At 43.5% G+C, this 27770-nt stretch overlaps 2 protein-coding genes across 18 annotated transcripts in view; one reads left to right on the top strand and one right to left on the bottom strand.

Annotated features, from left to right (window-relative positions):
• The window catches only part of LOC118376830 (MAP7 domain-containing protein 2), a 38313-nt gene extending 28454 nt beyond the window's left edge, over nt 1-9859 (top strand). For all 16 annotated transcript variants that reach the window (XM_052509202.1, XM_052509192.1, XM_035763688.2 and 13 more), the window contains 10 exons: nt 2777-2904; nt 3041-3333; nt 4214-4340; nt 4420-4600; nt 4683-4787; nt 5382-5429; nt 5584-5632; nt 5745-5931; nt 6071-6321; nt 6470-9859. In XM_052509202.1, coding sequence (XP_052365162.1) covers nt 2777-2904; nt 3041-3333; nt 4214-4340; nt 4420-4600; nt 4683-4787; nt 5382-5429; nt 5584-5632; nt 5745-5931; nt 6071-6321; nt 6470-6477 — 1377 coding nt within the window. In that variant the 3' untranslated portion in view covers nt 6478-9859. The remainder of the gene's footprint in view (nt 1-2776; nt 2905-3040; nt 3334-4213; nt 4341-4419; nt 4601-4682; nt 4788-5381; nt 5430-5583; nt 5633-5744; nt 5932-6070; nt 6322-6469) is intronic.
• A 22-nt stretch (nt 9860-9881) lies between these two features.
• LOC118376885 (four and a half LIM domains protein 1) lies at nt 9882-26391 on the bottom strand. Of its 2 annotated transcripts, none has more exons than XM_035763703.2 (6): nt 26227-26391; nt 12783-12964; nt 12037-12214; nt 11235-11404; nt 10806-10992; nt 9882-10616 (listed from the first exon to the last, which is right to left on the bottom strand). In XM_035763703.2, the coding sequence occupies exons 2-6, from the start codon at nt 12936-12938 to the stop codon at nt 10462-10464; spliced, it is 846 nt and encodes a 281-aa protein (XP_035619596.1). In that variant the 5' UTR covers nt 12939-12964; nt 26227-26391; the 3' UTR covers nt 9882-10461. The 2 variants fall into 2 exon arrangements, with proteins under 2 accessions (XP_035619596.1, XP_035619589.1); XM_035763696.1 differs by lacking the exon at nt 26227-26391 and adding an exon at nt 19135-19253.
• Between the last annotated feature and the right edge of the window lie 1379 nt (nt 26392-27770).

Genomic DNA, 27770 nt, shown 5'->3' with positions numbered 1-27770 from the left:
CAACCCCCACCTGTGGATGTCGGGCCCTCATACCACCCTCATGGAGTCTGTTTCTGACCGTTTGAGCTGACACATGCACATTTGTGGCCTGCTGGAGGTCATTTTGCAGGGCTCTGGCAGTGCTCCTCCTGCTCCTTCTTGCACAAAGGCAGAGGTAGCGGTCCTGCTGCTGGGTTGTTGCCCTCCTACGGCCTCCTCCACATCTCCTGATGTACTGGCCTGTCTCCTGGTAAAGTTTAATATTCATTTTTAAACAACACAATACTGTTTTAACTTAGGAAGAGTTCGGAAATCAATATTTGGTGGAATAACCCTGATTTTCAATCACTGCTTTCTTGGCATGCTCTCCACCAGTCTCACATTGAGTCCAGCCTTGCTGAAGCACCCCCAGGTCATCACGGATCCTCGACCAAATTTCACTGTGGCTGGTAGGCCTCACCAAGTACCGCACCCGCTGTGAAATTTGGTGGAGGATCGGCGATGATCTGGGGGTGCTTCAGCCAAGCTGGAATCGGGCAGATTTGTGAAGGACACATGAATCAAGCCACTTACAAGGTTGTCCTGGAAGAAAAAGTGCTTCCTTCTGCTCCGACAATGTTCCAAAACTCTGAGGATTGGTTTTTCCAGCAGGACAATGCGCCATGCCTCACAGCCAGGTCAATCAAGGTGTGGATGGAGGACCACCAGATCAAGACCCTGTCATGGCCAAGCCCAACTCCAGACCTGAACCCCATTGAAAACCTCTGGAATGGGATCAAGAGGAAGATGGATGGTCACAAGCCATCAAACAAAGCCGAGCTCCTTGAATTTTTGCGCCAGGAGTGGCATAAAGTCACCCAACATCAATGTGAAAGACTGGTGGAGAGCATGCCAAGACGCATGAGTGGTGATTTGAAAATCAAGGTTATTCCACCAAATATTGATTTAAGTTAAAACATTTGTATTAGTATTGTGTTTAAAAATGGAAATTAACTTATTTTCTTTGCATTGTCCGAGGACATCTTTTTTTGTTATTTTGACCAGTTGTCATTTTCTGCAAGTAAATGCTCTAAATTACTATTTGTATTTGGTAGAAATGTTGTCAGTAGTTTATAGAATAAAACAATAACATTTTCATTTCACCCAAACACATACCTATAAATAGTAAATCCAGAGAAATTGATCATTTTAGTGGTTGTACAGTTATTTTTTCCAGAGCTGTGATATATATATAGATATATATACACACACTCTCTCTCTGAACAGAAATATAAACACAACATGCACTTTCTTTTTTTTACTCAGTTCATAGGAAAGGAAATCAGTCAATATAAATAAATTCATTAGGCCCTAATCTATGGATTTCACATGCCTGGGCAGGGGCGCAGCCACTTGGGAGCCAGGTCCACCCACTCGGGAGCCATGCCCAGCCAATCAGAATTAGTTTTCCCCACAGTAGAGCTTTATTACAGACAAATACTCCTCAGCATCCCCTGTCAGACAATCCCGCATGTGAAGAAGCCGGATGTAAAGGTCCTGGGCTGCCGTGGGTACACATGGTTGTGAGGCTGGTGAGACGTACTTACAAACTCTCTAAAATTACGTTGGAGGTGGCTCATGGTCGAAAGAAATAAACATTACATTCTCTGGCAACCGCTCTGTTGGACATTCCTGCGTTCAGCATGCCAATGCCCTCAAATCAGTGGCAATGTGTTGTGACAACTGCACATTTTATAGTGGCCTTTTTATTGTCCCCAGCACAAGGTGCACTGTGTAATGATCATGCTTCATAATGTTACACCTGTCGGGTAGATGGATTATCTTGGCAAAGGAGAAATGCGCACTAACAGGGATGTAAACAAATGTGTACACAATTTGATAACAAAAAGCTTTTTGTGTGTATGGAAAATGTCTGCTCTTTTACAGTGTTTCAGCTCATGGAAAATGGGACCAACACTTTTATATGTTGCATTTTATAATTTTGGTTTGTGTGTGTGTGTAGTACCAGTCAAATTTTGGACACAAATTTTGGATGAACTTGCTGTGCCATCAGCATGTTTTCAGACCCCCGTCCCATGGCACGTGGGCTTTTTAAAAATAGATTCATTTGAAACACACAGGCCCACACGGTAACCTTCACAGTGACTGTCAGTCCTGTGACATTATTTAAAGGCTGATGTGTGCTGCAGTGGGGATTGGAGGGAGACTGTCCATGACACAGACCACATGGGAGGGAGACTGTCCATGACACAGACCACATGGGAGGGAGACTGTCCATGACACAGACCACATGGGAGGGAGACTGTCTCAGGGATCAGGTGGTATCTGGTCACTCTCCATGTTTATTGACCCACTTGTGTTCCACTGTGTTCTCATGAGGGATTTTAGTGGTGGGGCGCCATTATGCACTTAACGTGGAAACAAAATACATGACAGATTTTTCGGCCATTGAAATGCTTGGGCGGGCTGCCTAAACGTTCTGTCAAGCCGACTAATTCCAGTGTTTTTAATTGTAGAACATTTTTTGGGGGATTAAATAAACACTCTGTGTAAACCGTAATGACTAAAACCAGATGGATTTATGTACCCCCATGCCACACACACCACCTAAGCCCCTTTTGATCCAGATAAAACCCTGCATGACACGAAATGAATAAAATGTTATAGCCTACATGTAACTTTTTATATTAGATTTTAAAAATGAAATGTGTTATTTTAGAGATGATAACATTTGGAGGATCTGATGTAATGGACTGAATCGTCCCTCTTCTCTCACTATCTCTTTGTGGAACGACAGAAGGAGAAAAGGTTCTCATCGCCCGGAGGGAAACGTCCCGCCTCGCCCTCCAACATCGCGGGACGCCACCGCTCGCCCTCCCCCGCCCCCCTCCCAGCGAGCAAGAGAACCCCCTCCCCCAGTGCAAAGTAAGACACCACATCTCTCCCTGAGAAAACGTTTGAACTATATCCAATATTTCCTGTGTTTAATTGTGTACGGTTGATATTGCTCAGCTGTTGGATAATTTATAAAACCGTCATTAATCTGGTCTCCCCCCTACAGGCCAAGCCCACGTAACCGTCCCTCGTCACCTGGGGGTATCAAACATCGCCCCTCATCCCCTCAGTTTAGCTCGGCCAAGCCCCCGTCCCCCCAGCCCACCTCCGCAAAACCTCCACCCATCCAGAGACCGGCCCTCACCCCCACCGGCCCCCCAACCCTGCGGAAGAGGGACTCCAAGCCAAAGGACCTGTGTCCCATCCAGCCTGTGGTGCCCCAGTCCCCAGAGGCTCCCCAGACCAGCACAACACCCACCCCTACTCATACCACCTCCAGTAAGACCAAAGACAAGGACGGTGAGTGAAGAGGACCTCCAACCTCACTGAGATCACATTTCTCTCTAGGCTGAGTTAGCCATTTCCTTCTGTCAGTACCACAGTCATGACATAAGGCTAAAATCTCACTTGCATAAGGACCTTGCCGTGCTCTGATCAAGCAGGAAAAAACACCAACAGTCTCAGTCTTGAGACTCACTTTCGTCTGATAATGAGAGTCAGGGCCTGTACTGTGAGTCCCTGAAGCAGTGGGTTGGAAACCCTGTACTATATGTGAACTGAGTAATAAAGAACATCTGTTTGGCTCATAGCCTCTGCTCTGTCCTCTATCCTGATGTATATAAATGATCTATAGCTTAATTCCTAAGTTTCACCAGTGTGTTTAGTGTGTTCCTCTGCTGTTCATTAGCAAGGGAAACTGACATGGCAGCAGCAGAAAGTTGGTCTATAGCTAGCTGTATACCAGCACAGCCATTAACTCCCTCCCAGCCGTAGTTACATCCTGTTAGCTCTAGAGATGTCTCGTGCCTCCTTCTGGTGAGAGTCCTGTACTACTACTGTAGAACTCATTAGGAGAGGGTTAATGGATACTGCGTGTGCTGCAGGGACTCGCTGCTATCAATAGGATTGTCTGCAGTAGGACACAGAAAGCGCTTTATGACCAGCAGCCACAGACTGTCATTTGAAATCGGATCCCAACCTTTTGTTTCTCTCTCTTGCTCCCTCTTTCTCTCTATCTTTTTCATCGATCACCCTCTCTCAACCTATAGTTCTCATTCTCCTCTCAATGTGCTCTATAGTAGTAGAGTTCTATATGGAGTGTTTGATGCTATGGCTCCTGTATCGTGTTGGCCAAGATTGGTCGAACTAAACTCTTGTGTGTCTCCTCTCTGACTCTTAGACAAGTCCATGGCGGGCACCAACTCGGCTGCAGAGGCTGCCATGATCCTGGCCGAGAACCGTCGTTTGGCGAGGGAGAAGAAGGAGCGGGAGGAGGCACTCAGAGTTCTGAGAGAGGAGGAGGAGAAGTGAGGAACCAGACGAGGCTACTATAATCTCTTTCTCTCTCTGGGGGGAAATTGACCGGCCATATCTCGTTATCTATAGGCTGAGGAACGAGGAGGACAAACGCTTGGCCGAGGAGGATCGGTTGAAACGCCTGGAGGAGGAGAAGAGGCTGGCGGAGGAGAGGAAGAAGAAAGAGGAGGAGGACGCTCTTATGGCGGAGGCAGACAGAGAAAGACTGGAGGTAGAGGAGGCCGTGAGACAGGCTGAGCTACAGAAAGAGGTACGGACAAATGCTTTTAGTCTTGTGTTGATCTAATTGATTGTCTGCTTGTGTGATTGGCAACATGTTTGTCCAATCACAGCGTGAAGAGGCGGAGGCACAGGCTGCAATTGAGGCAGAGAAGGTCCGCATTGAGAGAGAGAGGGTCATGGCCCAGAACCAACATGAACGCATGGAGAGGAAGAAGGTGGGTGGAGAATTTAATTTTTTTATTTTTTATTTCACCTTTATTTAACCAGGTAGGCTAGTTGAGAGAGAACAAGTTCTCATTTGCAACCGCAACCTGGCCAAGATAAAGCATAGCAGTGTGAACAGACAACACAGAGTTACACATGGAGTAAACAATTAACAAGTCAATAACACAGTAGAAAAAAGGAGAGTCTATATACAATGTGTGCAAAAGGCATGAGGTAGGCGAATAATTACAATTTTGCAGATTAGCACTGGAGTGATAAATGATCAGATGGTCATGTACAGGTAGAGATATTGGTGTGCAAAAGAGCAGAAAAGTAAATAAATAATCACCGTTCAGCTTGCACACTTTATCATACACACTGTATGCATTCACTATGGTCTCAGTAACATGTTCATTATGTACATTAAGTATGCACACTCAGTGAAAATACCCCCTACATCCACTCACTATATACCAACACTTGAGTTTTAAAGCAGTCCAATCAAATCGACTGTCATTAACTTGTATTACATTACATTGAGTGTCTGCAGGGTTTAATTTGCCAGTGGTTCTTGACATGAACCGTCCTGTCACTCTTACTTACAGCGAATTGAGGAGATCATGAAGAGAACCAGAAAAGGGGACCTAGAAAAAGTGAGTTCACATTTCTCAAGCTCTGATCTCTCCATGGCAACAGGAATTTCTCCAATACTTAAGTCAGTCCCCTTGGATAAGAACAACCAGTAGTCCTTGCACCTACTTGTTGATGGATATTTTGACCAGTACTCTGTTAATGTGTCCTGTTTAGAGAGATTATGATGAGGGAGACGAGGAGGGTGACGAAGAAGAAGCCAAGGGTAACTGTCCACCATCCGTGTGTGTACACTGAATGGCCTGTCTGTTTGCACAGACACCACTCCCTCTGTGTACGTGTGCAAATTGAGTCATCTGCTTGTTTCGTCTCCGCAGACGACGAGTCAGCCCAGACCGGAGATGTCGCCATGGAGACGGACTGCATGGACGAGGGGCGTGGCATGACCCGCAGTGAGCCAATGGGAGAGCGTAGGGAGCCGCTGGGCAGCGTGAACTGGAAGCCAGAGGCGGACGACAAGGAGAACAACAACGGAACCAGCGCTGAGGATTCCCTGGCTGTTAAGTATGACACAAAAACACACACTCCCAAATACATGAAGCACAATGAAACTGATGTAGGACTATTTTGGCTTTAAGTGTCTCTTTCACTTACTCACTCGACGCCTTCCATATACTGACTGGCTCTCTCCCTCCCCTTCCAGTCCAGTGCCTAAGGGTCGCCTGGTAGAAGGCTCAGAGTTCCTGAACGAGGACTCTAACAAGCTGGCCCCGGGGCTCAACGGTAAGCCTGGCCCCTGGAGCTTCGAGGAGCTCATTGACATGGGTGTCAACTCCAAGGGCCGGCCCCTCATCGATGGCGGGGGTCCCGAGGGGCCCAGGGTGGCCTTCGAGGACAAGGGGATCCCCGTGGCCACCCTCCACCCCTCCAGTCAGCCTATCGAAGCACTGTCAGGTGAGAGAAAAGTGCTTTGGCAACTAAACTGGTTGTATAGTTGATTTTCTGTAACGGTACTGCACGTGTTGTGTAGAAAAGTAAATAGCTTTGTGGATATTCTATAATCAGTTACACATTTTTGTACCCTCTTTCTCTCTCTCTGTAGAGATGTGAGGCTGCAGCTCTCCCTTCAGAGGCCTGTTAATATTGCACTCCTGGAGTTCCTGTCCAGCTGACCCCCCTCCACACACACACTTACCCACATACACACACCCCACCCAGCATTCTTGTCTGGACCACCTCAGCCAGAGGAAGAGCATGGGGGACACATCCAGATTGCTAGCTTTGCACCCCCCAACACACAAAAAAAACATTAAAAATACAACACAGAAACGATGCTTCAGGGAAAATCTCAATTTTCCTTCAATGTGCTCGCTTTAAGGTTTCATCTTTATCCTCCCATACTTACCATTTCACTTGGTTCTTATTTAATTTTTTTTTGTTCACACTTGATGTTTTGTAGGTGGTGTGACGTAATTTATAAATTTGGACTTCTTTGTAATATGTAATTACTTATCTCATGTCTATTTTTTTGGGGGGGTACTCTGGTTTGAGAATATTCCAGGATGCACGTGCACTCGGCTATATGATGGTTAAGACTTCACTACTTCTCATGTCAGGAAACTTGAGTCCCTGCTGAGATGTGATCAAACACATTTTGATTGGTGGGCTGGGTACTGTAGTCTCAGGGTCTGCCTAAAGGGGTGTCTCCAGTGAATAGACTGAGGGAGCACTTACACAAACCGGTTAGGACCTACTGTGTGCCCGAGCCGTGAGCAGCACTCTGTAACTGTAATCCCATCCTACCCAAATTGTACTCTGCCCTAGAATTCTGGATTTGTCTTGGCAGACTGCTTTTCCCAGCATCCATAGATCCAGCCTTAACTCTCTAGACCCTATTCTTCGATGGTTTACCCCTCTCCCTGTGCCCCGAAGGGCTGGTCAGAGCCCCTCCATCTCCCTCGCCTTCTCCCACCTCCCTCACTTCTACTCTTCTTAGGGCCACTAGGGGGCACTTATGTCTACAAATCAAACTGATTGTTTTATGAAATGACTCTTGACTATTGCTTTGTCTTTACAAACTGAAGGCTGTAGGAATTCCCCAAAAAGCTGGTGATTTTGTGAATATTTGTTCAGTGAAGTTTAACTGTTGCTGTTAATTTTCAGTTCCTGGTCTTTAGGTTTATCCTAAATATTTTGACATGTCGTTATGGTTTTACATGTATGTGTATATGAACTTAATTGTTAGCTAACTCGTATCAAATTCTAATTTAATTGCACCCTGAGCGCTGAGGTATAACTTGACCCCCAGCAATGACTGCATGAATCTATACTCTTACCATATGAATGACTATAGCCCATAACGGATTAACTTGTGTATGTTGGTTAATTGCAGACAAAGTCCATCAGCTTCATTTTAGAATTGCTTCAGAGTTTTCTCTGAAGGGGGTGTGTGTGTACAGTACTAGTCCAGAAACTGAACTTGAAAGGTTTGAAGTTCTCACAACGCCCAAAGTATAGGGCTGAAACAACAGTTCTGTCTGGCATCTCAGAGCAGTTTTGAACCGGCAGTAGATGTACGCAGTCTGTGTAGCTAATTCCATTGCTTCTCTACTAAGGCCCTATGATCTCCAAAACACACGAGCTAATGCTTTTATACTTTCTCTCTCCTGGCAAAAAAAACAAACATTTCAATTATTTTTATAATGTATAATTTGGCTGTCTGTTTATATGAAAATATATTTCCATATTTAAGTGTTATTGTACCGTGTGTGTGTATATAATCAGTGTTAGGCCGATGTGGGTGTAGTGGGAATGGATGTTAATTGTCTCATCTGTTACTGTATTTTAGTTTGGGTACTGTTTGACTCATTCTCTTTGGCAGGGTAGTCGGTGCTGTTGCCCTACGCACTGTTCCAAGTCAAGCCCTAGTCCCTACCCTCTAGACACTTTATTGGATCGGTGTAAGCAATCTGGAACCAATTCTACAAGGTGACACTATTATATTGCTTATACCTATCAAGTACTTGCAGATCACCTCAAGTGCAAAGGGATAGGGGCTAAGGGTTTGTGTGGAATCGAGTTAGGTTTGTTTGGGGGAGGGAGTTACCCTGGGTGCTAATAGGAAACCCTCTTCTCTAGTACTCTACAAGCCCTAGGGGACAACACATGGGATCCCCATACTGTTGAGAGAACATGGGTGTGTATGTTGATTGAGGGCATTTTTGTGATGCTCTGAATGGTTCTGCTTTTCATCCCCCAACCACCTCAGACAATTGCATTTGTTCCCAACTGAGGGGTGGACTGAGGAGTGGGAGAATGTTTCAGGGCTTTTTAACATGGTGTGAAAGGTTGCAGGGATGGTGTTTTTGAAGGTTGCAATGGAAAAGTTAACATGGACTCTGACCACTGCGCCCCACACCTCTAACAGCAGTGTGACTGAGTCTACCACTGAAGGATGGAGACGGGAACAATGTGATTTGGTCAGTCTTGTGCGTTTATTTTTTTTAAAGCTGTATCGAGAAGCTTTAATTCCCTATGCTTGAATTGTCCAAACAGAGGTTTGGGGACCTTATTTTTTGCCTCATAATAAGCCTGTTGGCTGATTGTTGTGCTAATAAACCAGAAGGTTTCTCTGAAATGGCTTTATATTATACATTATGTCTAGAGTTGGAGGGCAATGAGCTTAGCTTTGATTTATAGGCTTAAAGAATGTAACTTTGACGAAACAAACAAGCCCTTAATCGTTTAACATGCATCTCTGTCAGAGGGGAAACTGTTTTTAGTTTTCATGTGCAAACCTTTTTATTATTCATCACAATATGATACGCTTTGCACTGTGGGAGGTTTTCCACTTTTTAAAAGGGTTGAAAAGCTTTCTGAAATTAATTACATTTGTAGATTGGAGTGACTTCACTGTATAGTCCTGAGGGGGGGGTTTGGTATTCTTGAAGGAAATACATTTTCTCTCTCCTCCCCTGTCTCTTCCCGTCCAGGCTTTTTATGAACTTCCCTCCTTGACTTGACAAACCTTCATCTATTCAAAGTGCAGGGTATTGCCGTAGACATGTTCAATGTGAAACCCATGGTGGTTCCGTGGTCAGCGCTACATGTGCTTAGGTAATGGCAGTGGCACATCCAGTCAGACACCGCCAATACATGGCAGTCCTGATCTATTAGTAATAAACAGGCCTTGGACACTTATTTGAATCCCTTTCTGCATCGGTGCGCTTGAATACGGAGCTAACTGTTCTTAAAGATCTCATGACGGTAGGCTAGAATGGTGCCTTAGATTGCTATAATAACTAATAAAACGCGTCACATGTCCTTACCTTGGCCATGACAATCATTCTACCTGACCAGGGCTACAGTGAATATGAATTGGTTTCTGGAGGCTTTTCAGACCCTAACCCAAGCCCTGTCCACAAATTATATTTGTAAATATATCTAAAATGTACTGAGGATATGAACTGTTAAATAAAGTTTTGCAAAATAAGAGGGCTTTCATTTCTGTCGAGCAGAGGGAAATAAACACAATTTTGGCGCTTACCTTTATTGAGCAATAATGTGCATTCACATCCTAAACTTCACTTCAAAAAGCTTGAGTACATGATTTAGACTCTGAGCATAACACTTTGATACCTACAAAGACCTAGTTTGTCCATACTGATTATTGAAGCACTATATGCAACACTGTCAACAGCTCTTCAAACACATCGCTTTAGAGACACCATGACTGATTATTTAGCTAGTATATGATTCAGGAAGCATGTAACAGCCATTATTACTGTTCCAGTAAGGAACTGAAAAGGGCATTCCCTAATGATTATGCAGAGTTCTGAATTTGACCCAAGCTTGTTAGTATTACATATTGTAGGCCAAGAAAAACAAACCACTTGGTGTGTTAGTATTCAACAATGACAGAAACCAGTGGAACAAGATTCATATTCAACTGCTGTTAGATTTCATTCAGGTGATTAACCTAATACATACTTTCTCTTTTAAAGCTTGATTGGCCACTTAATTGGAGTTAGTTGGCTTATCCCGTCTATGTTCTGCCCCTAACATGAATGAGACAGGGCACGTTGCTGGCTATGCTCACAGCTTCTTAGCACAGTCAGGGCAGTAGATGTCCTCTCCGTTGATGACGAAGCGCTTGTTGGCCAGGGAGAGGGAGCATTTCTTGCAATTGAAGCAGTACTCGTGCCAGGAGTGACCCTCGTAGTTCACCACATTGGTCCCATGGCCAAACCCTGTATTATGGGAGATGGTATGTGTAGCATAGTAATGGGCCAGATATATTCTAACCAGTTTACAGACATAACATCTTATTAATGCCACTGAATCTCACTAAAAACATTCCATCCTACACAATGAAATCCTTCATTTATTATAAAAAGTGTCCCTACAATAAATGTTAATGTAAAGTGTGGGTGTCTGACCTGTGATGGGATTCTTGCAGCCGTTGCACTGCTTGGCCACGGAGGTCTTGTAGCAGTCCACACAGTAGACATGCTCCTCATGGGAGGTGAAGCGCGTTCCGGCCAGGCCCTTACGGCATGTACGACACACAAAGCACTCTGAGTGCCAGGGCTGGTCCTGGTAGCTTATACCACCTGAGGTGATGGGCTGAGGGGAGAAAAACACCATGTTAGTTGCATTGGAAGACCATGTACTTATTCTGTATGAATAACTGAAAGCATTTCCTTTTAACTTGTACCTTCTGTTGGTATACTTGAGTATAAGAATGCTATAATTAGGCCTACTGTAATTACACTAACATGGCAGGAAATAATGAAACAAAATTCACAACAGAATGACAACGATTTTTGTTCTGTTTGTGGGTGTGTGAAGGGGCAGGTCTTATGCACCTGCTTGCAGTGGAAGCATTTCTTGGCAAATTTCTTCTCGTGGCACGGGCCGCAGAATATGTCGTCGCCCTTGTTCAGGAAACTCTGCGAGCGGATTGGTTGCTTGCACTCGAAGCAGGTGAAGCACTCCTCGTGCCACACCTTGTTCTTATACTCCACATTCTGGGTGCCTGGCAGTCAAAGATGGAATAGATTAGAAAACAGACGCTTGTTTCACACAGTGGGTGAGTTCGTAAACTCACTGTCTATCTACTGCAGAATAACGGATTAATTTACGAATGCGCAACGCAACACCTGTTGAATATGACGGGTATCAGTAAGCGTCGGAAAAAAAACATGGAATTCATTTGTTGCCAGCAGCTCAGTTAGTCACCAACACTCTAGATAACATAAACAGTCTAACCAGCTATGCTAGGGCGAGTAAAGTGGTAAGTGAGATGTTCTCTCATTTGGGTCTGAAAGTAGCTAGCAAGATAGCTTGAGTGTGAGGTCAGAACACTCCGATCAACCCGACTCCTCGGCCAGAGCGTCCAATGTGCGTTCTGAACGCTCCGAGACAGAACTAAACGCTCTGAATTTACGAACACATCTGACAACGCTCTGAATTTACGAACACATCTGACAACGCTCTGAATTTACGAACGCCCAGAGCCCACTCTAGCACTTCAGAGTGAATTTACTCACACACATAGTATCGGAATTTGCCCTGGGCTTCACAAGCATAACAAATGTAAACAGCAGCCATGTGCACACTGCTAGGTCACTTAAGAAAGAAGTGTATTATGGATATGGTTAAGCCCACCTGGCATGACCACCTTGTAGCAGGCCTGGCACCGGTTGCCATCCTCGCGGGAGCCACACGTGCCACACATGATCTTGCCGTCGTCCCTGGCGCCGAAGGGCTCGTTAGCCAGGGGCTTGTAGCATTTGGCACAGCGGAAGCAGTCCTCGTGCCAGTGACGGTTCTTATGGTTCAGCTCCTGGACAGAGAGGAGAGAGGGAAAGGCGTGAGATGCATTCATTCACATGGGCTACCTACACACCTCATCAGACTAAGGCACTTTCCCCAACCATTTGTTGGCGATGGTAATTCAGAGGTGTTAGGGAAAAAAAGAGAATGTCCTTCTGGAAAGCATTAGTGCAGATTACGTGAATTTGAGTGCAGCATACCATGAAGGGACTGACAGCCAAACCGGACGCCTTGGGGTAGACACTAGTCATGGTGTAACAATGTGAATTGTATAATATTTCAGGGTTCGTTAGCAATGATAGTGTCTATAACACAAGTAAGTATCTGTGACTGTTATGTTGTGGAGGCGGCTGCCAAAGGATCAGGTCGCCACCTGTCCATATAATCATATTCGTTATCATCTGAAAGACTAAATTGATCTCATATCAGGACTCCTACTCTGAAAGGTTTTGTGGATACGGGCACAGATATGTAACACTGGCCTTAATGGACGTATGAACTGACGTATGAACTGAAGCCAATCAGCTTTATGAACATACATTTAAGGGTGCACTCACAAGGACATACACAATACCCACCTTGGCATCAGCCCCAATGGGGCGACGGCATTCGGCGCATGTGTTGGCACAGAGCTTGTCGAAGCACTTTGTACACACGTGCTTCTCATCCTTCATCACATACTTCTTCCCATGCAGGTTGTCACGGCAATAGTAACAGTCAAAGCGTTCAGTCATGGTGGAAGTAGAGTAGCTCCTGGGCCCTGTATAAACACAAACAACAATCACATTTACCTTGGGGAACAAGTCATGTATACAGTACCAGTCAAAAGTTTGGACACACCTACTCATTCCAGGGTTTTTCTTTATTTTTTACTATTTTCTACATTGGAGAATAATAGTGAAGACATCAAAACTATGAAATAACACACATGGAATCATGTAGTAACCAAAAGAAAAGTGTTACTTGTGCACATGTCATTAAAGCTTGAACTTGAAACTTGTTCCTCAGCCATCTACAATGCATGCAGCCAGACCTGAATAATGACTCCGGGCCCTCAACGTCCTCACACTGCCACTAACCAGTGGTGTAAAGTAGTTTTTTGTGGTATCTACTTTACTTTACTCTTTATATTTTTGACTACTTTTATTTCAAAACATTCCTAAAGACAATGTACTTTTTATAAATTTTCCCTGACATTCAAAAGTACTCATTTACATTTTGAATGGCTAGCAGGGCAGGAAAATGTTCAAATTCATGCACTTATCAAGAGGACATCCCTGCTCATCCCTACTGCCTCTGATCTGGCAGACTCGATAAACACAAATGCTTCGTTTGTAAATTATGCTTGAGTGTTGGAGTGTGCCCCTGGCTAGCCGTAAATAAAATTAAAATAAGAAAATGCTGTCTGGTTTGCTTAATATAGGGAATGTTTAATTATTTATACTTTTGATACTTAAGTATATTTAAAACCAAATACTTTTAGACTTTTACTCAAGTAGTATTTTACTGGGTGACTTTCACTTTTACTTGAGTCATTTTCTATTAAGGTATGACAATTGGGTACTTCTTCCACCACTGCCATTAACACACACTGTCATGTTGACAAAACATGGCCCTGTCTAGCAGTCACCCAGACACACAAAACCTATCCATCATCCAAGCTAAGAAAAATACATGTTCAAGCTGGCATCCCAGTACGAGTTCTGTCCTCGAATCAGACCCAACCAGGCAAGGGGCTTAGCACCGGCATGCCAAACGTCTGAGGGAAGTGTGGAAAATGGCTGCCTCAAAATGACCCACAGATGTCTGGCTGTGAACAGAGCTTTAGCATGTAGTCATCACGCTGTGTCTAACTCGGCCCTGCGGGGGGTTGGCTGACTTTATCAGGCTTTGTTGGAAAGTTAAAGACATATTTTTAGAGTGCCTGGCTCATTCAGTCCATCACATCCCATCCAACCTCTCTGCCGTTGTCTTCTTTTTGGCAGCATCATTTCATTGGCTGTGAACAAAACTGTCCTCTGCTCCTCTCATTAACATTCCATTCACAATGGGCAGCAGAGGGGGATCATCCGTCAGGATAAGACCAACAGTGCTGGAGAAGGTACTCTGAAAATATAGTTTACCAAGCTACCAATTATTTCACAACGGAAGAAGGTTAAGCTAAACTACAGCTACCCTGAAGAAACATATAGTTCACTTAACTAAAGTTACCTTGAAAAAGTAGTTCACTACATCCAAACTACTTTGTGAAAGATTATCATATGTAGATCTGAAATGTCATAGAATACAAATTGCAAGACCGAGCCCTTTGGGGTCATATGTTTATAAAATGTAAATTGTTGCCCACTTCGCCCATATTTTCTCTGCTTTTTGCATTAAAAGTAGTGTGTAGTTCCAGTAGTAAGCAATTAACTAGTGAAAACACTACCTAGATTTTATTTAGTTCAACTACCACCAAGCTACTGCAGAAATGAGTTAAATTACTAGTTGAACTAAATGTAGTTCACTACTCCACGACACTGCCCTTAGGAAAAATATTGCAGTCAGAGTGCAGTATAACTACAGTACAATGCAATATAACTGTAGTTATAAACTTGGTGTTTCAAGCCCTGAATACTGATTGGCTGACAGCCATGGTATATCAGACCGTATACCACGGGTATGACAAAATATGTCTTTTTACTGCTCTAATTACTTTGGTAACCAGTTTATAATAGCAATAAGGCACCTCTGGGTTGCGCCGTGCCTAACAACATCCCTTCGCCGTGGTTTATTGGCCATATACCACACCCCCTCGTGCCTTATTACTTTATTAGAGTGAAGTATGCTGCAAATACTGCATCCAAAATAACACTTTTTTTACTGCAGTAATTTTGTAGTATAAATGCAATTAGAGGGCAGTATAACTGCAGTACACTGCAGTTATTCTGCAATTACTGCATCCAAAATAGCAGTCAACTTAGCGAGGATATATACCGGGGGTACCGGTACATAGTCAATGTGCGGGGGCACTGGTTAGTCTAAGTAATTGAGGTAATATGTACATGTAGGTAGAGTTATTAAAGAAGCCTCTTGGACCCAGACTTGGCGCTCCGGTACCGCTTGCCGTACGGTAGCAGAGAGAACAGTCTATGACTAGGGTGGCTGGAGTCTTTGACACCGCCTGGTATAGAAGTCATGGATGGCAGGAAGCTTGGCCCCAGTACTGGGCCGTACGCACTACCCTCTAATGTCTTGTGGTCGGAGGCCGAGCAGTTGCCATACCAGGCAGTGATGCAACCCGTCAGGATGCTCTTGATGGTGCAGCTGTATAACCTTTTGACCCATGCCAAATATTTTCAGTCTCCTGAGGGGGAATAGGTTTTGTTGTGCCCTCTTCACGGCTGTCTTGCTGTGCTTGGACCATGTTAGTTTGTTAGTTATGAAGACGCCAAGGAATTAGAAGCTCTCAACCTGTTCCAATGCAGCCCCATAGATGAGAATGGGGGCGTGCTCGGTCCTCCTTTTCCTGTAGTCCACGATCATCTCCTTATTTGAGAGACAATTGCTGATTGTGCAAATGTATTTATATTTTCAATAAACATTGGAGACAAAATACAATTTACATGTTGTCAACAATCTAAGCCAACCCTGTCTGTTTTGCCCCATAGTTGTGCATGTGTTGGTTTTGTTGCTAAACAACCAACCCGTCTTCACGAAAATATCTCTGATTAATGAGACAACAGATGTGATATTATTGTGGGTGCTCAAGTATCTTAAACCTTTTTAATACAATGAGAGAAATGGGGGGAAATACTAATGATGGAATGACAATATATCCTGGTAGCCATGCAAATATTGATGAGTGCCAATTGGTGCTCTTCGAGTGGCCTGGGGATGTGGTCAACAGTGAGTGTGGTGAACTGAACGGGATGAGTTAGCCGCTGTGATATGTGGATAGATTCGGATAGATTCGTACAAGAGGGGAAAGAGAAGCCCGTCTTCACTGTGCCAGAGGGATAAAGGAGGCAGCCTGGCTTGAGCCCCTATATACAGAGCCACCGGTGAGTCATCCCCATTCTTATCTCAGTGGTACGAGCCAGTCGGGATCAGGTCAATAGAATCCAATTGGCAGGACCGGATCAATGGCTAGATTAGAGGCAGTAGGGTATCAAGGTATCACGGTCTCAGAAGCCCAAATCCATCTCAAACTGAGTTAACCATGCATTCCATTCTGAGTGTGTAAGCACTGTGCCCGTATGTCAGGGACACCAAGGCCCACAAAGTCAGATGATTGACTTTTGAGGACACTGTGGATGCCACTGTGCCACCGTGACCATTGTGGGTCTAGATGTGCCTAATAAAAGAGCACTGTGATTAAACACTAAGCCTTTCAGCTACTGCCAATCACACAGCTGCTTCCACAGAAACAGCCATGGTATGCACCAGCACTCTTTGTAGGAGGGGTTGGAGTACACCACTTTGGTCCCTGGGGTGGGAGAAACACTTTACAGTGGAAAGGTCAGAGTAAGAGCACGGTGAGTGGTGAACCAGGATGCCAGGGATAGCCTCACAGAGCCTGGCTCTCATTAGCATTGATCACGGATGGTTTAGTGATGGCAGATCAAAGCCAAACGGACCCCAGAGTGAGGGTTTTGGAGGTAAGATCAACTGCTACAGTGCCTTCAGAAAGTATTCACACCCCTTGACCTTTTTTCCCACATTTTGTTGCGTGACAGCCTGGATATAAAATGTATTAAATTGATCTAAACATAATACCCCATAATGTCAAAGTGGAATTTTGATTTTAGAAATTTGTACAAATTAAATAAACAAATGAAAAGCAGAAATATCTTGAGTCAATAAGTATTCAACCCCTTTGTTATGACAAGCCTAAATAAGTTCAGGAGTAAACATTTGCTTAACAAATCGCACAAGTTGCACAGACTCTGTGTGCAATAATAGTGGTTAACATGATTTTTGAATGACTACCCCATCTCTGTACCCCACACATACAATTATCTGTAAGGTCCCTCAGTTGAGTAGCAAATTTCATGCACAGATTCAAACGGATTCAATGCCTCAGAAAGAAGGGCACCAAATGATAGATTGGTTAAAAATAAAATGATATCCCTTTGAGCATGGACGGTGAAGTTATTAATTGGGCATTGGATGTTGTATCAATACACACAGACAATACAAAGATACAGGCGTCCTTCCTAATGCAGTTGCCAGAGAGGAAGATAAAATGCTCAGGGATTTCACCATGAGGCCAATGATGATTTTAAAACGATTGCGGAGAATTATGGCCGCGATAGGAGAAAACCGAGGACGGATCAATAACATTGTAGTTACTCCACAATACTAACCTGCATGACAGAGTGAAAATAAGGAAGCCTGTACAGAATACAAAATATTCCAAAACATGCATCCTGTTTGCAACAAGGTACCAAAGTAATAATGCAACAAAAAAAATGAGGCAGAGGAAGTTACTTTTTGTTCTGAATACAGTGTTAGGGGCAAATGCAACCCAACACATCACTGGGTACCACTCTACAAATAATCAAGCATGGAGGTGGCTGCATTGATATTTTGTAAATGTTATTTAACTAGGTTCTTATTTACAATGACGGCCAAACCCTAACCTGGACGACGCTGGGTCAATTGTGCGCCGGCCTAAGGGACGCCCAATCACGCCCGGTTATGATACAGCCTGGAATCAAACCAGGGTCTGTAGAGACACATCTAGCACTGAGATGTAGTGCCTTGACCAATGCGCCACTTGGGAGTTATGAGTATGCTTGTCATCAGAAAGAAATGCAGAGTTTTGCAGGATAAAAAATAAACTGAATCTAGTTTAGAACAAGTCAAATCCTAGAGGAAAACCTGGTTCAGTCTGACTTCCAACAGACTCTGAGATTCATTCACTTTTAAGCAGGACAATAACCCTAAAACACAAGGTCAAGTCTACACTACAGTTTCTTACCAAGACAACCTTGAATGCTCCTGGGTGGCCTTGTTTTGGCTTAAATCTGCTTGAAAATCTCTGGCAAGACTTGAAAATGGCTGTCTAGCAATGATCAACAACCAACTTGACAGAGCTTAAAAATAATAAATGGGCAAATATTGCACAATCCTAGGTGTGTAAAGCACTTAGAGACGTACCCCCAAAAGACTCACAGCTGTTCACAACAAAAAGACTCACAGCAGCTCACAACTTAGGGGGGTTAAATTCTTATCTAATCAAGATATATTAGTTACATTTTTTTCTTCCACTTTGACGTTATAAAGTATTTTATGTAGATTGTTGCAAAAAAAAAGACAATTAAATACATTTTAATACTACTTTGTAGCACAACAAATGTGGGAAAAGTCTAGAAGTCTTTCTGAAGGCACTGAATCTATAGTATCTACCATGTGATATCTCTGTCTGACTTGAAATGTACCCAATAAAAAAATATTGAGTGAATCATATTTGATCCACTACTTACAGCCTAAATGATGCTGTCCCAAGGACTTAATTTCCATGATACAGATGCATCAATCCTGCTGTAAATAGCATTGCGTTGAAAAAGGTCAAACCATCACTTTACTCCAGATATTTTTTTCCAACTTACTCGAGGGACCTCTGCTCCCTCTGTGGTGTCATAAGGCCTACGCTTCCTTTCCACCAAAAATGCAATAATTAGAAAATGAACTCCAGATTAGTGGTTCCTCACAAAATGTCCATTCTGACACACCAAACAAACCCATATTTTTAGCCAAGGCCCAAGAGGAACTTTCCACAACCTACCAGCCAGTGTCTTTGACCAAACTTGAGAAAATCTCCCCAAACCAAACCACCACCACTAGTCCAGAACCAGGTATCAGTAATGGATTGAACCCATATGAACAAGACAAGCATCCATCACAATGCAACCCCACACTACATCAGCCTATTTCTTTAGCTACCTGAAAGTCTGTAAGCCATGTTTAGGTCCAGGTAAGGAGAGGAGAAAGACAAATCAAAGTATCGGAGGAGAGAGTAGCATCCACGCAGGGAGAAAGGAGAAGACCACACACCCCGCCAAGGTATGGGTTATATATACCCCCTCTGACCCACAGCCTGACGCTCACAGCCGCCCCCTCACCCCCTAACCCCAAACCCAACCATGAACTATCCATTCCATTTTAGGATATGTATCAGAAGAATAGAGTGTTGGGGGGGGAGATGGACAGAGAAAGCCAATACCATGGCTGGGACATCAGAGGCAACAGATACCCCCACTGCCCCCTATGTTATTTTTTATATATAATATATACATTATATTAACATTGAGACACTGGCTGAGAGAGTGCAACACTGCAACCGACCAGCAAGCTGATATCATTACTCAGTGAAAGTGCTGAAAGACATTGTGCAGTGTATTAATCAAGCCATAATTTATGGTTAGTTTGTTTAGTAACACTGTTTATATTACCATCAACACTTAGAGTGTGTGTGTCTGTCTGTCTGTCTGTGCGTGCGTATGTATGCATGTTGCGTCTGCGTGTGTGTCTCTGCGTGCGTTTGTGTGTGTCTGTATTTACATAACCCGCTTATGTGTTCTCGAAACTATGCTCTGAAGTGCTCCCAGACAACGTTCTTCAAGGCACAAACACAAGATGCATTTAAGATCCAAAGGAGAAAAAAAAAAGAGAGACATTTTCAAACACTTTTTTTCCAATGTTGAATACCTCTCTGTGACCTTGGTGTCTCTCAGTGAAAATATTTCCTTGAAAGGAGCGAAGCTGTTCACAGTAAGAGGGATTTATTTTGTAACTCAAAAGGAACTATACACCATAGAGCCTGGGATGGGCTACTTTGATGGGGGACACAAAAAATATGAACTCATCATGAGGGACCGCATCATGTGGCTCGCGGGTCTGCGTACCCACATCCATATCCACACATGCAGACAACGGATTTGTGCAATCAATATATTTGTGCAGTTAAACTACTTAACTAAATGCATTATACCAGTAGCCAGGGCTTGTCCTAGCCTTCTGGGGGCCTTAAGTGAGATTTGGTTGGGGCACCTCGCGGGCAAAACCTTTTCCTGGCCCGGTGGAGAAAAAAATCTAAGTTTAAAAATACATTTTAGAACAAATTTCATTAAATTCTACTCATTTTGCCATGGGGAAGAGAGAAAAGAAAATCAGTTTAACAGCTAATTTCCTGCAATTCTATCCACTTTGTCATGGGGTGGAGAGATTGTTGCAGCTTAAAAGCGAATTTCCTGCAATTCTACATATTTTGCCACAACTTATGCCATGTTAATATTAGGGCTGGGAATTGCCAGGGACCTCATAATGCCTCACATAAGTGTGGTTCTAGACACACACACACACACACACACACACACACACACACACACACACACACACACACTGATTTATATTGTCAACACAACTGCCTGTTACAGAGGGAGGGGGAGATGGAGGGAGAGAAGAGAGAGATTGAGAAAGGATCAAGAAAAAGAACAACTGAGGGAGGCCGTACAAGGGAGAAAGGGACAGGGATGACAATAATGGGGGGGATGAGTGTACGAAACAGAGGACAAGAGACAGGGCTCTTACTCAGGGGACTTAAAAGGGCCATCTGTGATTGCCACATCAATTTGTTGATTTTCAAATGTATTATATATGATTTATACATGCCTCATGAGCTTACCTCACCTGTCCTACCCCATCAAAACCCCAAATATAAGCTTTCTCTGTTTGTAAACAATGTAAATGTAAACAAACACTGAATAGACTTCAAATATGGCTATTCAGTGAAATAAAAATATTTTGATTTCATGCATGGTCAGCTCTTGCGTCCATAGCTCGGTATATGAATTTGAGTGGTTACATTTTTCCAAACCCATCCCTTAGCTTTTTATTAAAACAGTTGCAGGGACTCACTGATCTACAGATGGCCCCATTAAGTGGTGTGTTGTGGTGTCCAAGATTACCCACCTGATCATACATGTTCTGAGGGACAGGTGATTTAATCCGACAGGCAACAAAAGAACAAATAATAAGTTCAAACCTCAGTAATGGGAGAACACACAAGCCTCCACTACTTTGTACTCTCTCCACAGGATCGGTTGTCCTCTGGCTTATTCTCCTGGTTGACATGGATTTCATCCCAAATGGCACCCTATTCCCTATATAGTGCACTGCTTTTGACCATTGTCCATGGGGCTCTAGTCAAGTGTAGTGCACTGCACAGGAGATAGGATGCCATTTGGGAGAAACACAGGGAGAAGGGCTGAGACATGGTAGACTCATTAGGGCAAGTAAACAATGGGGATCATGGGTCTTTACTCGGGTCATTGACTTGATGATGTCTTGATTATTTAATCCCGTTCCCGTCATTACCTGTGTGTGTGTGTGTGTGTGTGTGTGTGTGTGTGTGTGTGTGTGTGTGTGTGTGTGTGTGTGTGTGTGTGTGTGTGTGTGTGTGTGTGTGTGTGTGTGTGTGTGTGTGTGTGTGTGTGTGTGTGTGTGTGTGTGTGTGCGTGCACGTGTGCACGTGTCCGTGCGTGTCCCTGTACACATGCGTGTTTGGAATGCTGACAGCGGTGTGACAGGCTCATTTGCGGGTACTGCTATTGAGACTGTGTCTATTCTCCTAGTAGACAATGGCAGAGGAATGCATGCCCGCCTGCCAGTCCCTTAGGTACTGCCTTTAAACAGGATGGAAATAGCACCACACACTCACCCTGGCTCCATCAGCAACAACAAACCACACAAGAACCACAAATACCTTTTCCAATCTAAAGATGGAAACTGATAGGAGTTATTTAGCCAATAGCCATACACACCGAAGTGTTCAAATGCTGACAATACATGTGACATACTGTAGGAGAATAGGTTGACTACATTCAGTTCTCTGTCTTTCTAATCTACTGTGTCCATGTCACAGTGTATCTACCTATCCAACCGGGACACAGATATCGGGACTCTGCACCGCAGATTTCCTGTCCCTCAATGCTTCCTAGCACTCCACTGCATGAAACGCTCTTGTTCTCAGTCTTTATGCTCCCTGGCAGAGATTAAAAGAACTGTTCAGAGGATAACCTGGCAGCCGCTCAGTAGTAGTGGTGGTGGTAGTAGATCATGACATCATTTGAAAACCTCTGTGCATAAACATCATATATCTAACCAGACAGAGTCATATTGCACATGTTACCAGTGGGATTAGAGAGGTAGGAAAAAATAGGAAGTCTGGAGTGGACTTCCTGACCAGATGCAGGAGTAGGTCCTGATTGGGTCATTAGAACATGCCGACCCCCCTTCTACTGTACAGCCTAGTGTACAGTGTGTACAGACACAACCTAAGATCACCATAGCCCTGTGAGACAGCTATATCACTGGTGCATTGTCTGTGGTTTTATCACAGTTCATAGATCTGTCGATAACCTACCCTACAGCACAAATGATCCCTTACCATGTGTTACAGAAACACTGACATCCACTGGCAACATGCATTATTCATCTTGTGTGACTGTGTTTAAGTTGTCATTATAAATTGGGTGGTTCAAGCCCTGAATGCTGATTGGCTGACAGCCGTGGTATATCAGACTGTATACCATGTGTATGACAAAACATGTATTTTTACTGCTCTAATTACTTTGGTAACCAGTTTATAATAGCAATAAGGCACCTCTGTGTTTGTGGTATATGGCCAATATATGTATATAATGTATCCAGGCACTCCGTGTTGTGTGGTGCCTAAGAACAGCCCTGGGCCGTGGTATGTTGGTCATATAACACACCCCATCGGGCCTTATTGCTTAAATAACACATTCTCAATGACCACCTCTCTGGCAAAAGATGTCAGCCTCTTATCGTGATAAATGAGTTAATGGACGGTTGAAATAGCACTGACAGAAACAAAAGGACAGCCTATCCAACGGGTAATTTCTCAGAATGTTCCCTCTGTCTGTCTCTCTGAGTTCTGTTGTGCCTCTGTCACCATCCGTTCCTGGTCCTGGTCAGTGGTAAGGGCGGTGATAAGGCCGTCTAATCTCAGGGGAGAACTATTGTATTACTGACTCACCACCACACACAGACAGTGACACAGACACAGAACTATATCAACACATGTTCCCTAGCAACAACAGAGGTGAAGGTGAAGACAAACCTGGGTCAAATGTGTGTGATTTCTGAGTGGCCAAAGGAGCCATTTTGTCAACAAGTCTGACGTGATCATATGCCCACATCCTCATCTCGCAACCGGACATGACACTGACATGATATTCACGTCACACTTGCACACAAAGGTGTACTACCCCTTACACAACCACACACTTATTCTCGGTCCTATGTGTCAATCGAGGGCAGCAGTGTTTCCAAACAAGAGGGGGTGTGGGGGATATGTGTTTTTCCATTCACCACCCCCAACCCCCTCCCTTCCATGACATTGAGCTCCACGCACACACACACACACACACACACACACACACACACACACACACACACACACACACACACACACACACACACACACACACACACACACACACACACACACACACACACACACACACTGATAAGGATTTCACAGTGGGCCGGCCAACACTTCGAGCTCCCATTTCTTCTGCATGACTCACAGCTCTCTGAATCTCTCCAAAAGTAAACTGCTCCAATAGCCCAGTCTGCTCTGTTTATAAAGATAGATTGAGGAGTCTATCCCCAGTATATGTCAAGTAGGACGATGGAAAGAGCTCTTAAAAGAAAGACACACTCACTTCATCCCTCCCCATAAGCCCACCGACCGCCCTTAAAAAGTGGTGAGCCCCAAGTTGCAAAATATGGTTACATTCATAGTCATTTGGAGAGTCACGCAGTACTTCTGCCAATTGGAAAGAGGGTCTGGGAGAGGGTTATGAGCTCTCTCTCTCTCTCTCTCTCTCTCTCTCTCTCTCTCTCTCTCTCTCTCTTTCTCTGTAACAACAACACAAGAAGGATGTGGAGATGGGTGGTAGGTACCCTAGCAGTTAAGAGCGTTGGGCCAGTAATTGAAAGGTCGCTGGTTTGAATCCCCAAAATCTGGTTCGAAATCTGTCGATGTACCCTTGAGCAAGGCACTTACCCCCAATTGCTCTTGTAAGTCGCTCTGGACCAAAATGTAAAATGTGTAAGGCAGGGAGGTACAGTTCTGCCTCCACTGGAGACAATGTTGCTTCCCTCACAGCCAGCCGGTCAGTCAGACACACTACATTGCCTAATTAGGATCTACCCAGCAGTCAGCTGAAAGGCTAGTGAGCGTGCTGTATCATTATTTCATATGCTCCACTCATCTACACACACTTCAAATCACATTTTATTTGTCACGTGCGCTGAATACATCAGTGAAATGCTTACTTAAAAGCCCCTTAACCAACAAGTACACACAGGCACAAGCCTACACACACACGCAGTGAGAGTAAACAGAGGACACTGATGCTCCAGAGGCTTTCTTCTTGGGCAGAAGGCCAGGTGTCCCTGGGACTGATGTGGACCATACAGGAAACACAAGGCCCTCCAGTAGCTGAGCCCTCTGATCTAACATAATCAATGTCACAATGTGTTCCAATGGGCATTATGTCTGCAAACATTGGGTTCTGCTGCTGTTGCTGGTGAGCCAGGCTGATATTTCACTATATGACTGGTTGATCAGATTAAACTTTGCATGAACACAGTCTTCACGACGGCACAAATGCTCACAACGACTGAAACAGGACTGAATCAACCAGTCTGGTTAGAGACAAGGAGTGTGCTGTAAAGTACCATATAATTAATGTACCATATTATGAAAAGCTATGGGCACTGAACCCAATCCAAACAAAAAATAGTTTGGGCTTTTATTGCCTAAAATGGTGATGTCATTGGCACAATGAGAGCCAGTCACACTAGAGGAGGAGGGGCCTCCCCAGGTGTTCTGAAGTTGCTGCTGGGAGAAAATGACATCATACATTTGGCTTGGCAGCTGGCTTAACCAGTAAAGTGTAGCAGGGCTAAGGGCAACCTATTGTACTGTGTGTTTTGTAAAGGGTTTTTGGGCTGACCTTGAATAACCCACTGGCGGGAGGTAGGCTACTGTTATTATGGTATTGTTGAGCACTGTTGATGTAGACATGGGGCCAGGGCCCTATTCAGTTAATACTGGATACCACATTTTGACTATTGGATATGTCCAAAACAACATTATATACAGTACAGTTTTTTTGTGAGTCCCATTGTACACAATATTTTGCTTGAGGAAGACAAATGCTGCTTTTGACTTATGCCAGAAGGCCGGTTTCAGGGTTTGATTGAATAGATGACATCATCAGTGTACAGAACACGAAATGTAAATAAAATGGTTTTCAGTTAGTTATTTTTGCATATGTCAGTAAACTATAAAACTTGAAATTATAAGCACTAGTACATGTACCAAACTGCTAATTTTAAATCATTAAAACTGGCTTCGGTAATTTACCAAGACACACAATAACCATATGCATATAGACACTCACAGATCTTTGGTTTTATCTGGAAATCTATACATTTTCAGTCCACAAAATGTACTGCAACAGCTTCTTAAAAAAATATACTTGAGATGAATAATTGCCAATAGGCTAAAATGCACTAAGAATAAAAACATCACATGCCTCCAGGGATGGGACTTTACTTCATATCACTGACTAAAATTCCAGCCTTCCTTATCAGACCTCTTTAAAGCTACTGGTGCCAACTACGTGGAATTTAATTATGTACACCAGCATTCAATGTGCCCAAATGCACATGCACCTTGTGTCCATTTTTTGTTGTTGCTCGGACCCAAAGTAAGAATTGAACAAAAACAGAACAAATGTGATTTAAACATTTACTCATGTCATAGACATAAAGGGGAGTAAAGAAATATATAACAAAAAATTAGAACTTGTTCGCATAAACAGTCTGGTCCGCTGGAATTTTCCCTTTCAAAGATAAACTTTATCCCAAAACTAAAAACGAATATTACTAGGTTTGGAGTTGTTTTTTAATTCTCAAAAATGTAATTTCACTCACCTATCTCCAAGCGTAAAATATGCACCCTCCTCTCTCCACAGTGATGCGTCCAACAGTAAGTTTTTAGCGGAGGTACCAGACGCGCCGCTGACGCTCCTTAAAAGCAAGTGGAGCTCAAACGAAAAAAACACAGCAGGATATGATCCAAACCTCTATGTTAATATCAACAATGACCTCATCCAGGAATTTACAAGATGTAGCTGTTAGGATCTCAACTTCTCACTGGTTAGTACTGGAGGTAATGGAAGCAAATACTGTAGAATTCAAAAGCATCAAGAAAGAGCTTCTGCTTAACAACAGGCTGCTCCTTGAGATCAGGCATATGAATCAAGCAACCGCAATATAAGTTTGCAATGTTTTAGTATGGCGTGCAACTCTTAGCGTAGCCTAAGCTATTTTCATTACATATATCGATTTAATTGCATTCAGAGGAGGATGTCTTGTGCTGTCCAGAAAATGTATTTAGGATGGAGATGTTTGACGTGACATTTATATGTCATGTATATTATTCATATGTATGCTAAGTATTCCCCAGTGCATGCTCACCTCCTTCTTTGGTAATGAATATCGTTTGCTGAGAGAGATTGCAACAAGATGAGTCACACTAAGCCAAAAGTAAATACAGTACTTGTATCCTTACTCACCCTCCTTAAGCCTGCAACTGTTACTACAAAGGAATAACACAGGTAAATAATATTGCTGATACATTAGAACCACCGACGTTGTATCTTATCAAACTGTGAGGTGCCAATGACATAAGGATAACCATATTTTACATTATTTTATATCAAAAGCACAATTCTAGCAACAAAGAACGAAATGGCTTGGCTTTACTATTGGCATCACTAACAGTACATGGATGGAAATTCCCTGGGAGCAGACACCCCTCTCCCAGTGGTCCTATTTAGGGTGACCACATTTTGCGGACATTCCCGCATTTTGTCCCTTTGTCAGGAAAACAAACAAACATGTCCCGCATTATATCAACAAATTCAAACACCACTCATTTAGAAGAAAAAAAGGTCGATTTGTCCCATATTTCAGTCAGACAACCAACCTGTCTCTTGCGGTCAAGTTTCGCGAATGAAAACATATATATCATAATATGTGGTAGTTTCTCATTCAACATCTTTGCTGCTACTTCACTCAAACTCAATCGTGTTTGAAAAGTCCCCCATCCTAACTATTTTACATTCCCTAAGACCAAACAGAAATGTTTCCTTGGCCAAATATTCCCAGATTTTCATAAAACGGCAATACCTGTGGCCCCTCGTTTCTGCATCACCAAATGTTGTGCAAGGCAACAATAGTATAGGCTAATTGCGCTTCAATTGCTTGTTCCGTGCAGCAGGTGTAGGCTAGTGCTGCACCTCTCACAATGGTGCTTGTTGAGTAAAGTTAGATCTAAGCTAAATCAGTGTCTTGGAAGATCACATAATGATTCATTAGTATTCCACAATACATAACCAAATATTAACATAATATAACGTTGCTGTAACATCAATAACACCACCTAATTTCTTCGGAGATTTTAGGATGGTAAA

This window comes from Oncorhynchus keta, chromosome 4 (genome assembly GCF_023373465.1).
Source record: "Oncorhynchus keta strain PuntledgeMale-10-30-2019 chromosome 4, Oket_V2, whole genome shotgun sequence".
Classification (NCBI taxonomy): domain Eukaryota; kingdom Metazoa; phylum Chordata; class Actinopteri; order Salmoniformes; family Salmonidae; genus Oncorhynchus; species Oncorhynchus keta.
The sequence above is the reverse complement of the archived record's forward strand: the minus strand, read 5'-3'. Positions and strand labels throughout refer to the sequence as shown.